The sequence below is a fragment of the Oncorhynchus clarkii genome, chromosome 12 (assembly GCF_045791955.1).
Source record: "Oncorhynchus clarkii lewisi isolate Uvic-CL-2024 chromosome 12, UVic_Ocla_1.0, whole genome shotgun sequence".
NCBI classification, from domain to species: domain Eukaryota; kingdom Metazoa; phylum Chordata; class Actinopteri; order Salmoniformes; family Salmonidae; genus Oncorhynchus; species Oncorhynchus clarkii.
This window is the reverse complement of record NC_092158.1, coordinates 38,705,535-38,718,397: the sequence shown is the minus strand read 5'-3', so window position 1 is coordinate 38,718,397 and position 12,863 is coordinate 38,705,535. Positions and strand designations below refer to the sequence as shown.

The following is a 12,863-nucleotide window of genomic DNA, read 5'->3' as shown; positions in this document are numbered from 1 at the left end:
GTAATATGCCAATGTTTGTCTGTTAACAGGTACCGATGTCTATGGAGCTTCAAGCCCAAGAGCTGCCTCGGTGTAAGTAATGGTTAACCCCAAGTCCCCCTCTGCATATGTCTTAGACACAAACCCCTATTGAAGTCATTTGTAACCAACATATTATGTACAGTGCCTTGCGAAAGTATTCGGCCCCCTTGAACTTTGCGACCTTTTGCCAAATTTCAGGCTTCAAACATAAAGATATAAAACTGTATTTTTTTGTGAAGAATCAACAACAAGTGGGACACAATCATGAAGTGGAACGACATTTATTGGATATTTCAAACGTTTTTAACAAATCAAAAACTGAAAAATTGGGCGTGCAAAATTATTCAGCCCCTTTACTTTCAGTGCAGCAAACTCTCTCCAGAAGTTCAGTGAGGATCTCTGAATGATCCAATGTTGACCTAAATGACTAATGATGATAAATACAATCCACCTGTGTGTAATCAAGTCTCCGAATAAATGCACCTGCACTGTGATAGTCCGTTAAAAGCGCAGAGAGCACCGAGATACTGTTTAAAGCCGGATTTGGATACAAAAATATTTCCCAAGCTTTAAACATCCCAAGGAGCACTGTGCAAGCGATAATATTGAAATGGAAGGAGTATCAGACCACTGCAAATCTACCAAGACCTGGCCGTCCCTCTAAACTTTCAGCTCATACAAGGAGAAGACTGATCAGAGATGCAGCCAAGAGGCCCATGATCACTCTGGATGAACTGCAGAGATCTACAGCTGAGGTGGGAGACTCTGTCCATAGGACAACAATCAGTCGTATATTGCACAAATCTGGCCTTTATGGAAGAGTGGCAAGAAGAAAGCCATTTCTTAAAGATATCCATAAAAAGTGTCGTTTAAAGTTTGCCACAAGCCACCTGGGAGACACACCAAACATGTGGAAGAAGGTGCTCTGGTCAGATGAAACCAAAATTAAACTTTTTGGCAACAATGCAAAACGTTATGTTTGGCGTAAAAGCAACACAGCTGAACACACCATCCCCACTGTCAAACATGGTGGTGGCAGCATCATGGTTTGGGCCTGCTTTTCTTCAGCAGGGACAGGGAAGATGGTTAAAATTGATGGGAAGATGGATGGAGCCAAATACAGGACCATTCTGGAAGAAAACCTGATGGAGTCTGCAAAAGACCTGAGACTGGGACGGAGATTTGTCTTCCAACAAGACAATGATCCAAAACATAAAGCAAAATCTACAATGGAATGGTTCAAAAATAAACATATCCAGGTGTTAGAATGGCCAAGTCAAAGTCCAGACCTGAATCCAATCGAGAATCTGTGGAAAGAACTAAAAACTGCTGTTCACAACTGCTCTCCATCCAACCTCACTGAGCTCGAGCTGTTTTGCAAGGAGGAATGGGAAAAAAATTCAGTCTCTCGATGTGCAAAACTGATAGAGACATACCCCAAGCGACTTACAGCTGTAATCGCAGCAAAAGGTGGCGCTACAAAGTATTAATTTAAGGGGGCTGAATAATTTTGCACACCCAATTTTTCAGTTTTTGATTTGTTAAAAAAGTTTGAAATATCCAATAAATGTCGTTCCACTTCATGATTGTGTCCCACCTGTTGTTGATTCTTCACAAAAAAATACAGTTTTATATCTTTATGTTTGAAGCCTGAAATGTGGCAAAAGGTCGCAAAGTTCAAGGGGGCCGAATACTTTCGCAAGGCACTGCACATAGCTAAATAGGAAATGTTAAATTTGGAGAATTTATATTGAAACTATAACAGCCAACAATGACACAACATCCCTCCTCAAGGAATCCATGTGAAACCCAAAAAAGGGCTCCGTACTCTACAGACAGGAATATGGCGACTGAAGCGAACGTGAGTGTGTTCTGTCCACAGCCTCGAGGGAGGGCGAGTTTGAGGAGCTGAGTGAAGCCACACTGGAGGCAGTGCCATGCAGCATGCGTGCCAACGTCAAGCTGGCCAACCTCAATGCCTTCTACAAGCAGCTGCACGAGTACTTCTCCTTCAGAAAAAACAGGTCAGACGAGTCATGTTTGTGCTGAGATGCATATACCTTTACACAGAAACCCCCAGTTGTCAAGGCAATGTCCAAATTGTTTTAAATCTGAACAGTTAACTGCTGGACCAGAGTCATATGAATGTTTAGTAAGTGGTATGCATTTTGTGGATGTTCTTGCAAGTTCCAACTTTGCCACTCTTTCTCCAGTGGTGCCCTCAGTTTTCAGAAGATGAAGCAGATGAACATGAAGGTTAGCGACGCCAAGCTGAAAACGTTGCAGCACCTCTCTCTCATTGAGCTAGACAAGAAAGGGCATGTTCGTCTGCTAATGTGAGACTGAGGAACCTGCATAGCCGAGAGGCTAAAATATAAGACCCCACCGCACTATGTGATGAAAAGTGACTGATTCTGCCCATCTCTCCTTGTCCATTTGCTAGGCATATTAGCCTCATTGAAGGGTTTTCAGTTGAATCCTCATGCCTACATATGCTGTGGTTCGATTTTAATTTGCTAGATATTTTTCTTAAATGACACCCCAGAATCTTCTTTCAAAAGGAATTGACATCAGAAGCAAGAATTCCAGATGGGATCAAGTCATCACATGTTTCTAGGGTGTTGTAAGTAGAAGGTTGTTGGGCCATATTGTAAATTAAGGTGCACTATTTTTGTAAAGAGTTTAATGTTGGATAAGTATGTAGTGTTTTCTGGCTAATGTATCAGCCAAATACATTTCACCTGTAAATATGTGATGAAGATTTAATGCCACTGACTTTCCAACTGTATTGTACGTCTTGTGTCAATTAATTTTATGAGCATTCATTAAATTGAAATATTCCCTCTGCCCAGGTATACACCCAATCAAAAATAAATTTAACAAGGCGTGCAAACATGTATTAGCATCTCAATGTACAGTTTAAAGTCTCTTTCTCCCAAGTATGTAAAACAATTACTTAAAATTAACAGGAACTTTAAATGAATCCATAAAAGTTTAAAAATGCAGATGCAAACAAACCATTACATTGGTTGATTTAAGTTAAGATTTAAGTGGCCCAAGCTCCCAACCGCCAGGCATCCAACCATCCAAGTTCCCGAGAACTGCCCCTCAACCATCCGAGACCCCCCACACAGTCAACAACAACCAACAAAAAAAGAGCAGAACAAAGGAAGACAACAGAAAACAACAATACAAAAAACATCAAGGACAACAAAAATGAAAACAGCAAGGCCGACTATGCATTTGAGTGCATGTGTGGCACTATTTACATGTGTGTGTGTGTGCACATGTGCGTTTGAATGCGAGTGTGTGTGTGTGTGTGTATACAAGTCAGTTGTTCAATTCAGTTTCTGAATCTTACTAAAAATAACATTCAAATTCTCAACAACACCTTGCTTAATTGAATCCGGTGAGTTAACATGGCTAGGGCTTCTATGAAAGCCTGCACCGCCTCTCCTCCAGAACCATGTTTGGAGACAACCAAGCGAGAGAGTTTTGAAGAGGAGGAGAATAGCATGGAGTGTCTCTAAGGGGAGATAGGGATGTCGCTGGCTGCAGACATGAAAGAAGAGATGGAGGAAGAAGAGTTGGAAGGGTTCAATCAGGGTAGCTGTGATAATGTGGATGTGGACCCGATGCATGAAGAGCCTCTAGTTGCTAGGTTGTTAACTCCTCACCTCCTATAACAGTTAGCAACCAGAGGCTCTTCTCAATAGTGCAGCTGTAGAACCTTTTGAGGATCTGAGGACCCATGCCAAATCTTTTCAGTCTCCTGAGGGGGAATAGGTTTTGTCGTGCCCTCTTCGACTGTCTTGGTGTGCTTGGACCATGTTAGTTTGTTGGTGATGTGGACACCAAGGAACTTGAAGCTCTCAACCTGCTCTACTGCAGCCCCATCAATGAGAATGGGGGCGTGCTACGTCCTCTTTTTCCCTGTAGTCCACAATCACCTCCTTTTGTCTTGATCGCGTTGAGGGAGAGGTTTTTGTCCTGGCACCACACGGCCAGGTCTCTGTCCTCTCCTCCCTATAGGCTGTCTCGTTGTTATAGGTGATCTGGCCCACCACTGTTGTGTCATCGGCAAACTTAATGATGGTTTTGGAGTCGTGTCTGGCCGTGCAGTCATGAGTGAACAGGGAGTACAGGAGGGGACTGAGCACGCACCCCTGAGGGGCCCCTGTGTTGAGGATCAGCATGACGGATGTGTTGTTACCTACCTTTACCACCTGTGAGCGGCCCGTCAGGAAGTCCAGGATCCAGTTGCAGAGGGATGTGTTTAGTCCCAGGGTCGTTAGCTTATTGATGAGTTTTGAGGACACTATGGGGTTGAACGCTGAGCTGTAGTCAATGAATAGCATTTTCACATCGGTGTTCCTTTTGTCCAGGTGGGAAAGGGCCGTGTGGAGTGCAATAGAGATTGCATCATCTGTATATCTGTTGGGGCGGTATGCAAATTGTAGTGGGTCTATAGTTTCTGGTATAATGGTGTTGATGTGAGCCATGACCAGCCGTTCGAAGCACTTCATGGCTACAGACGTGAGTGCCAAGGGTCGGTAGTTGTTTAGGCAGGTTACCTTAGTGTTCTTGGGCACAGGCTCGGACAGGGAGAGGTTGAAAATGTCAGTGAAGACACTTGCCAGTTGGTCAGCACATGCTCGCAGTACACGTCCTGGTAATATGTCTGGCCCTGCGTCCTTGTGAATGTTGACCTGTTTAAAGTTCTTACTCACATCAGTTGCAGAGAGCGGGACCACAGTCTTCCAGAACAGCTGGTGCTCTCATGCATGTTTCAGTGTTATTTGCCTCGAAGTGAGCATAGATGTAGTTTAGCTCATCTGGTAGGCTTGTGTTACTGGGCAGCTCTCGGCTGTGCTTTCCTTTGTAGTCTGTAATGGTTTGCCAGCCCTGCCACATCCGTCGAGTGCCAGGTAGTACGATTCGATCTTAGTCCTGTATTTACGCTTTTCCTGTTTGATGGTTCATCGGCAGGCATAGTGGGATTTCTTATAAGCTTCCGGGTTAGAGTCCCGCTCCTTGAAAGCGGCAGCTCTAGCCTGTGCGGATGTTGCCTGTAATCCATGGCTTCTGGTTGGGATATGTACGTATGGTCACTTTGGGGACGACATCATCGATTCACTTACTGTATTTATGAAACCAATGACTGATGTGGTGTACTCGGAGGAATCCCGGAACATATTACAGTCTGTGCTAGAAAAACAGTCCTGTAGCTTAGCATCTGCTTCATCTGACCATTTTTTTATTGATCTAGTCACTGGTGCTTCCTGCTTTAATTTTTGCTTGTAAGCAAGGAATCAGGAGGTTAGAATTATGGTCAGATTTGCCAAATGGAGGGCGAGCTTTGTATGCGTCTCTGTGTGTGGAGCAAAGGTGGTCCAGAGTTGTTTTTCCGCTTGTTGCACATTTAACATGCTGATAGAAATTTGGTAAAACAGATTTCAGTTTCCCTGCATTTAAGTCCCCGGCTACTAGGAGCGCCGCCTCTGGGTGAGCATTTTCTTGTTTTCTTATGGTGGAAAACAGCTCATTCAATGCTGTCTTATTCCCAGCCTCTGAGTGTGGTGGTAGGTTTTTTTTTATTTAATTTTTATTTAACCTTTATTTAATTAGGCAAGTCAGTTAAGAACAAATTCTTATTTACAGTGAAGGCCTAGGAACAGTCCGTTAACTGCCTTGTTCAGGGGCAGAACGACAGATTTTTACCTTGTCAGCTCAGGGATTCGATCTAGCAACCTTTCGGTTACTGGCTCAACGCTCTAACCATTAGACTACCTGCCGTATGTAAACAGCTACAAAAAATAGAGGAAAACTCTCTAGGTAGGTACTGTGGTCTACAGTTTATCATGAAATACTCTTCCTCAGGCGGGCAATAGCTCGAGACTTCCTTAGATATTGTGCACCAGCTGTTATTTACAAAAATACATAGTCAGCCGTCCCTTGTCTTACCAGGCGCCTCTGTTCAATCCTGCCGGTGCAGCATATAACCAGCCAGCTGTATGTTGATAGTGTCGTCGTTCAGCAACATCTCCATGAAGCATAAGATATTACTGTTTGGAATGCCCCGTTGGTAGTTTAATCTTCCGTGTAGGTCATCTATTTTTTTGTCCAAAGATTGTACGTTTGCTAGCAGAATGGAAGGAAGTGGGGGTTTATTCGATTGCCTATGAATTCTCAGAAGGCAGCCCGCCCTCCGGCCCCTTTTTCTCCGCCTCCTCTTCTCGCATATCACGGGAATATGGGCCTGTTCCCAAGAAAGCATTATATTGTTCGCGTCAGCCTCGTCGGACTCAACGGTAGAGGCAACATTATGTACAAAATAAGTTACAAAACAACGCAAATAAACTAACAAAAAACACAATTGGTTGGGGGCCTGTAAAACGTCTTCCTTCTTCTCCGTCACCATCTTACTAGTTGACTGGTACTGTATGTTCTGGAACATTTCACCAAGTGACTACTCCTAAGCTTAATTTCACAGTGCAACTAGGGGTTTCTACAATTGAAGCTCCAGTAAAGCTCTGGTAGCTAGGTGTCGTTGGTTGGTACCTGGGCTGCGTGGGGGGCTTTTGAAGGGCAGAGGTTGTCTGTTCATGGGGCTGGGGTGCAGTCTCTCCTGGCAACCCACTCCTGGTGCAGGCGGGTCACCATGTGATGCTGAAGACATCAGTCATGTCAGGTACACCGGTGTATAAACACACACACGTAGGCGCGCACACACACATAAATTGATGATGACCATGACACATTGTACGATGAGATGTCTAAGAAAGTCTACAGCGTGTGTAGATCTTTGTCTCAGAGAGTGCAAAGATATGTGCCTGAAACACTGTGGCACACTGGAAATGATATTGTTGGTGGACGTACTCCCAAAGGAAGAGTTGTTGGTGCTAGATGATTACATCAAACCGCAGAATACCTCAATCTACTCTGACAGCCTCACCTTTCCCAGAGCTCCTAAACAACATTCCCATCAGGTCTCAACATGGGGGGGGGATTTACAAAGCTAAGCATTCATCTGCACTGAAACTTCTATTCGCAACACACATAATACATTACATAATCATATATTGTACAGTTGATTTTACCATAGAACCTTGTGTTGGTCCTGCTCCTAACCTTTATTTAACTAAAGGGAGTGTGCTACTCCTATGTTATGTTATACCATATAACTATTACGTGAACTAAGAACTACTAGACCTGGCTGTCTCTGGATGGGGCTGTGAGGCAGGGATGGGGGAGGGGGCTGGAGAGGACCTGTAGCCATTATCACTGTGCCCCAGGGGGTCCAACTGCTGACCCCTGTCCCAATCTGTCCTCCTCCTCCTTACTGTCACTGCTGCCAGGGGGCCCCACAGCCACCCCCGGGTCATCCTGGCCAACAACTCTGACACCTCACCTATGGGAGGTCGATGTGTTATGTGAACTGTAACTTACTTTGGTTTAATGTATGTATAATATGTCCAGTATAGTGAGTTCTCGGTAACACTTTACTTGACACCCAAAATATGTCATAACAGCTGACATAACTTGTCATAATATAGTCATAACACTGTCATGACCCATATATTTATATCTGTAGTGGCATACACTACCAGTCAAAAGGTTTAGAACACCCCAATTTTTCCCGTTTTTATTGAAATTTAAGCAGTTAATGTCCAGTGAATAACGTGAAACCGTACAAAGGTAAGCGGTAAACTGCCAGAGGTAAAAACAAAAATGTACGTTTAGGTTACCTGCTTGGCCGGGTGGCCAGCTCTAGGAAGAGTCTTGGTTGTTCCAAACTTCTTCTAATTAAGAATGATGGAGGCCACTGTGTTCTTGGGGACCTTCAATGCTGCAGAAATGTTTTGGTACCTTTCCCCAGTTCTGTGCCTCGACACAATCCTGTCTTGGAGCTCTACGGACAATTCCTTCAATCTCATGGCTTGTTTTGTTTTTTTCTCTGACATGCACTTTTAACTATGGGACCTTATAGACAGGTGTGTGCCTTTCCAAATCATATCCAATCAATTTTATTTACCACAGGTGGACTCTTATGTCAGTAAGGTAATACTTATGTCAGTAAGGTATTCGTTTTTTATTTTTAATAAATGTGCAGTAATTTCTAAACCTATTTTTGCTTTGTCATTATGTGGCATTGTGTGTAGATTGCTGAGGAGTATTATTGTTTTAAATCCATTTAAGGCTGTAACGTAACAAAATGTGGAAGTCAAGGGGTTTGAATACTTTCCAAAGGCACTGTATGTAGGTGTCATAACCAGACATAAAATAACACACATGTCACAATGGGTCTAAATGTGTCATGACAGTGTTATTATCATATTACAGGTTATGACATGTTATGTAATCAATTATGACATATTATGACATGGTTATGATGCTGGGTGTCAAGTAAAGTGTTACCGAGTTCTCAACGGTCCATTTGACCTTGGCTGGGGGCTGAGGCAGTCTGGGCTGTGGTGGCTACAGACAACAAACAACATGGAAAGCGACAAAACACAGCTAGAGATTATGTTCACAAATCTGATTGACCTTTAGCCATGTCTTGGTTTTTGTGAAAGTGTGATAGGTGGTGCAGTTGTGTGTGTCTTCTGGTAGTGCATTCCAGACATGGGATGCTCTCACAGAGAAAGCGGATTTCCTAAAGGTGCTTTTCCTTAAGGGAACTATACAGTCACCTCTCATGGCAAACCTTGTGGATCTGCTGCCATATGTTTGGGTTTTCTGTTTAACGAAAATACTGAGTGGAGAGGGAGCCAGGCCATTTAGGATCTTGAATACAAGACATGCGTTGGTGTATTGCAAAAGATTTTCCCAACTCAGGAGCTCATGCTTTCTGAGGATGTAACCATGATGATGGCTATTGGGCTTTGTTGTAGCTGAATCAGAATTAGTTAGGTAACATTGATAAATAAGATGTTTTATTTACTTTCATAATATGCTTATGTGAGATACTTGTCATTAGGATGTCATTTTTTGGACTATACTGTCGGCAGTTGCATTTTCCTTTCTTCTCTAGGGAAAAGTCCCTTGGGGCCCAGAGAGGGGAGATGTCAGGCTTGTCTTTTACATGTCTGGTAATATGCAGAACATCAGAAAGGGAGAAGTCAGAATTGAACATTGTCTTCATATGTGAATGTATCTGTTATACCATGTGATGGGGAGATGTCGTGGAAAATTGCAAGATTATGTTATAGTGTTTGTAAGATTATTTTATAATCTTTGTATTGCATTAGAATGGTTGTTTTATTCGACAGAATATAATCTGTTGAATATTGTGTGTGTTGTTCCACTGAGGATGGGCCTCATTGAGATAGCACTGACAGAGGAGATTTACAATGTCTTTGGCCAATAAAGCCTAAAGAGCATTCCAGATACTGAGGTAATGTATTGGTACTATGAAGTACCAGGAACGAGATTAGAATCTCGTTTTAGAGACTAAACTGAAAGATAATTTATAGCTAATGTTATCTGGCTATGGGATACTCCTCTCTCAAGTAAAAGGCCCTTTGTGAAGTTTCTGAGATCTGTGGTTCGTCATGTGAGTTGAGAGGGGTGTGTCTTGGCTATAAAAGATAAGCACTCTCAGAATTCATTTATAGACACTGAATTGATCTGAGAGTCAAAGAGTGAAGCTCATATAATTAAAGATGAAGTTTAAGAGGGGACAAAATGGCGCCGTAGAGAGTACACTGTGTTTCAGCGAGCTCCCGTGGCATTCGTAAATTTATATTTTTACATTAATCTCCTAGCTTGAAAAAGTGGTAGAATTGGCTAAATAAGTTATCCTACAAGGAGTCTTGACAGCTATTTCTCAAAAATCTCCGACAACATGCCCAACAGAACTACAGGAGGAGCTAGCTAACGTTAGCGAAGCTAACACCATTGCTGATCCAGGCACAATGGACCTGGTGACTCAAAAGATGACGGATAACATTACTAAAGTGATTGATGTTAAGATAAGAACGGTCTTGGAAGCAATAGCAGGCCATTCAGCTGAACTACAGAGGGTTGTGAAACGTGTTGATGAAGCGGAAGGAAGAATTGCCACAGTGGAAACTTCAACTACATCTATGGACACTAAGATAAAAGCACTTGAGAAACAGGTGCACGAAATGGCGGAGCACATTGACGACTTGGATAATCGAGGACGCAGATGCAATGTTCATGTTGTGGGACTCCCGGAAAATTCTGAAGGGACACTTTCAGTAAAATGTTTTGAGGAATGGATCCCTGGCTATCTACAAATGGACACTAAGGCTGGTTGTGTGAAGCTGGACAGAGCCCATCGCTATGGTTATAAAGTTCCACAACTTCACCGACAAGTAGTGCGTCATGGATACGGCTAGAAACATCGGTTCTGACGGTAGTCAACGTAAAGGTCCAAAGGTCTCATTCTTCAATGATTATTCCACAGCGGTTGTACGATGTTGATGAGGCGAAGGCTCGACTCGAGAATGAAGATGGACTACGCACTGCTGTACCCGGCCACGTTGAAGATTATGGTAAACGGATCACCTAAAAACTCTACACACCTGAAGAGGCTGCTGCGTTTATTGACTCTCTCGGGTAAATAACTTTAAGCTGCACCTCCGCAGCATTGGATAACTTTTTAAAATTTTGAATCTGATCATAAAACAGTGTGAGTTCTCATTTGCTCCGGTTCAGTAATATTCGTATCTTAATTATTTTTCTTGCTAAAGTAACTGCCGCTATAGCTCAGGCTGAGATATGTGTGAATCTATATTGGTGCCCAGGCTTGGTTTTAGTTGGAAGAGCCTCAATATTCTTCTATTGATTTTCATTTCCATATACAGTGGGGCAAAAACGTATTTAGTCAGCCACCAATTGTGCAAGTTCTCCCACTTAAAAAGATGAGAGGCCTGTAATTTTCATCATAGATACACTTCAACTAAAAAATCCAGAAAATCACATTGTAGGATTTTTTATGAATTTATTTGCAAATTATGGTGGAAAATAAGTATTTGGTCAATAACAAAAGTTTATCTCAATACTTTGTTATATACCCTTTGTTGGCAATGACCGAGGTCAAATGTTTTCTGTAAGTCTTCACAAGGTTTTCACACACTGTTGCTGGTATTTTGGCCCATTCCTCCATGCAGATCTCCTCTAGAGCAGTGATATTTTGGGGCTGTTGCTGGGCAACACAGACTTTCAACTCCCTCCAAAGATTTTCTATGGGGTTGAGATCTGGAGACTGGCTAGGCCACTCCAGAACCTTGAAATGCTTCTTACGAAGCCACTCCTTCGTTGCCCGGGCAGTGTGTTTGGGATCATTGTCATGCTGAAAGACCCAGCCACGTTTCATCTTCAATGCCCTTGCTGATGAAAGGTTTTCACTCAAAATCTCACGATACATGGCCCCATTCATTCTTTCTTTTACACGGATAAGTCGTCCTGGTCCCTTTGCAGAAAAACAGCCCTAAAGCATGATGTTTCCACCCCCATGCTTCACAGTAGGTATGGTGTTCTTTGGATGCAACTCAGCATTCTTTGTCCTCCAAACACGACGAGTTGAGTTTTTACCAAAAAGTTATATTTTGGTTTCATCTGACCATATGACATTCTCCCAATCTTCTTCTGGATCATCCAAATGCTCTCTAGCAAACTTCAGACGGGCCTGGACATGTACTGGCTTAAGCAGGGGGACACGTCTGGCACTGCAGGATTTGAGTCCCTGGCGGCGTAGTGTTACTGATGGTAGGCTTTGTTATTTTGGTCCCAGCTCACTGCAGGTCATTCACTAGGTCCCCCCGTGTGGTTCTGGGATTTTTGCTCACCGTTCTTGTGATCATTTTGACCCCACGGGGTGAGATCTTGCGTGGAGCCCCAGATCGAGGGAGATTCAGTGGTCTTGTATGTCTTCCATTTCATAATAATTGCTCCCACAGTTGATTTCTTCAAACCAAGCTGCTTACCTATTGCAGATTCAGTCTTCCCAGCCTGGTGCAGGTCTACAATTTTGTTTCTGGTGTCCTTTGACAGCTCTTTGGTCTTGGCCATAGTGGAGTTTGGAGTGTGACTGTTTGAGGTTGTGTACAGGTGTCTTTTATACTGATAACAAGTTCAAACAGGTGCCATTAATACAGGTAACGAGTGGAGGAGAGAGGAGCCTCTTAAAGACGAAGGTACAGGTCTGTGAGAGCCAGAAATCTTGCTTGTTTGTAGGTGACCAAATACATATTTTCCACCATAATTTGCAAATAAATTCATTAAAAATCCTACAATGTGATTTTCTGGATTTTTTTTTCAATTTTGTCTGTAATAGATGAAGTGTACCTATGATGAAAATTACAGGCCTCTCATCTTAAGTGGGAGAACTTGCACAATTGGTGTCTGACTAAATACTTTTTTGCCCCACTGTATATAAAGGATGAGGCAATTGAGTGGCAATGTGGACTTAAGAGTCTACATTGGAGAGTTGAAATCCCCTGCATGTTAGCTAGCTGGAACAAACCCTTTTGGATCTTTACATGTTTAATTTTTGGGTTTAGTATAGTTCGAGTTCAGATCGTTTATTTATGCTCGGTGAGATAGAAGAGAGTTCAACACATGGAAAAAGGTACCACCCCACTTTTACAGTAGGATTCAGTCTGGGTATTGAATGGTCAAAGTGCAATGGCAGGTAACAGACTGCGTGTATGTACATGGAACATTAGAGGGAGTCATAACCCCTTTAAAAGGAAGAAGGTACTGTCTTTTTTGAAATAAATAAAATAAAATATTGATATTGCCCTGTTGCAAGAAACATGAGCATCTGAAATTACAACAAGGGGGGTTTGTTCAAGTGTTTTCCTCATCATTTA

The 12,863-nt window shown here is 42.7% G+C and overlaps 1 protein-coding gene across 2 annotated transcripts in view; it reads left to right on the top strand.

Annotated features, from left to right (window-relative positions):
• Positions 1 to 8,149, top strand: part of LOC139422021 (SKA complex subunit 2) — a 28,213-nt gene extending 20,064 nt beyond the window's left edge. The window contains exons 5-8 of one of the 2 annotated variants that reach the window (XR_011635697.1): positions 30 to 72; positions 1,904 to 2,045; positions 2,235 to 3,059; positions 3,891 to 8,149. Coding sequence is in view for 1 of the 2 variants with exons in the window: in XM_071173164.1 (XP_071029265.1) it covers positions 30 to 72; positions 1,904 to 2,045; positions 2,235 to 2,361 (312 nt within the window). In the remaining variant the exon portion in view is untranslated. Of the gene's footprint in view, positions 1 to 29; positions 73 to 1,903; positions 2,046 to 2,234; positions 3,221 to 3,890 lie in introns of those variants that run through there. The other variant, XM_071173164.1, reaches the window with a different exon arrangement.
• Positions 8,150 to 12,863: the final 4,714 nt, after the last annotated feature.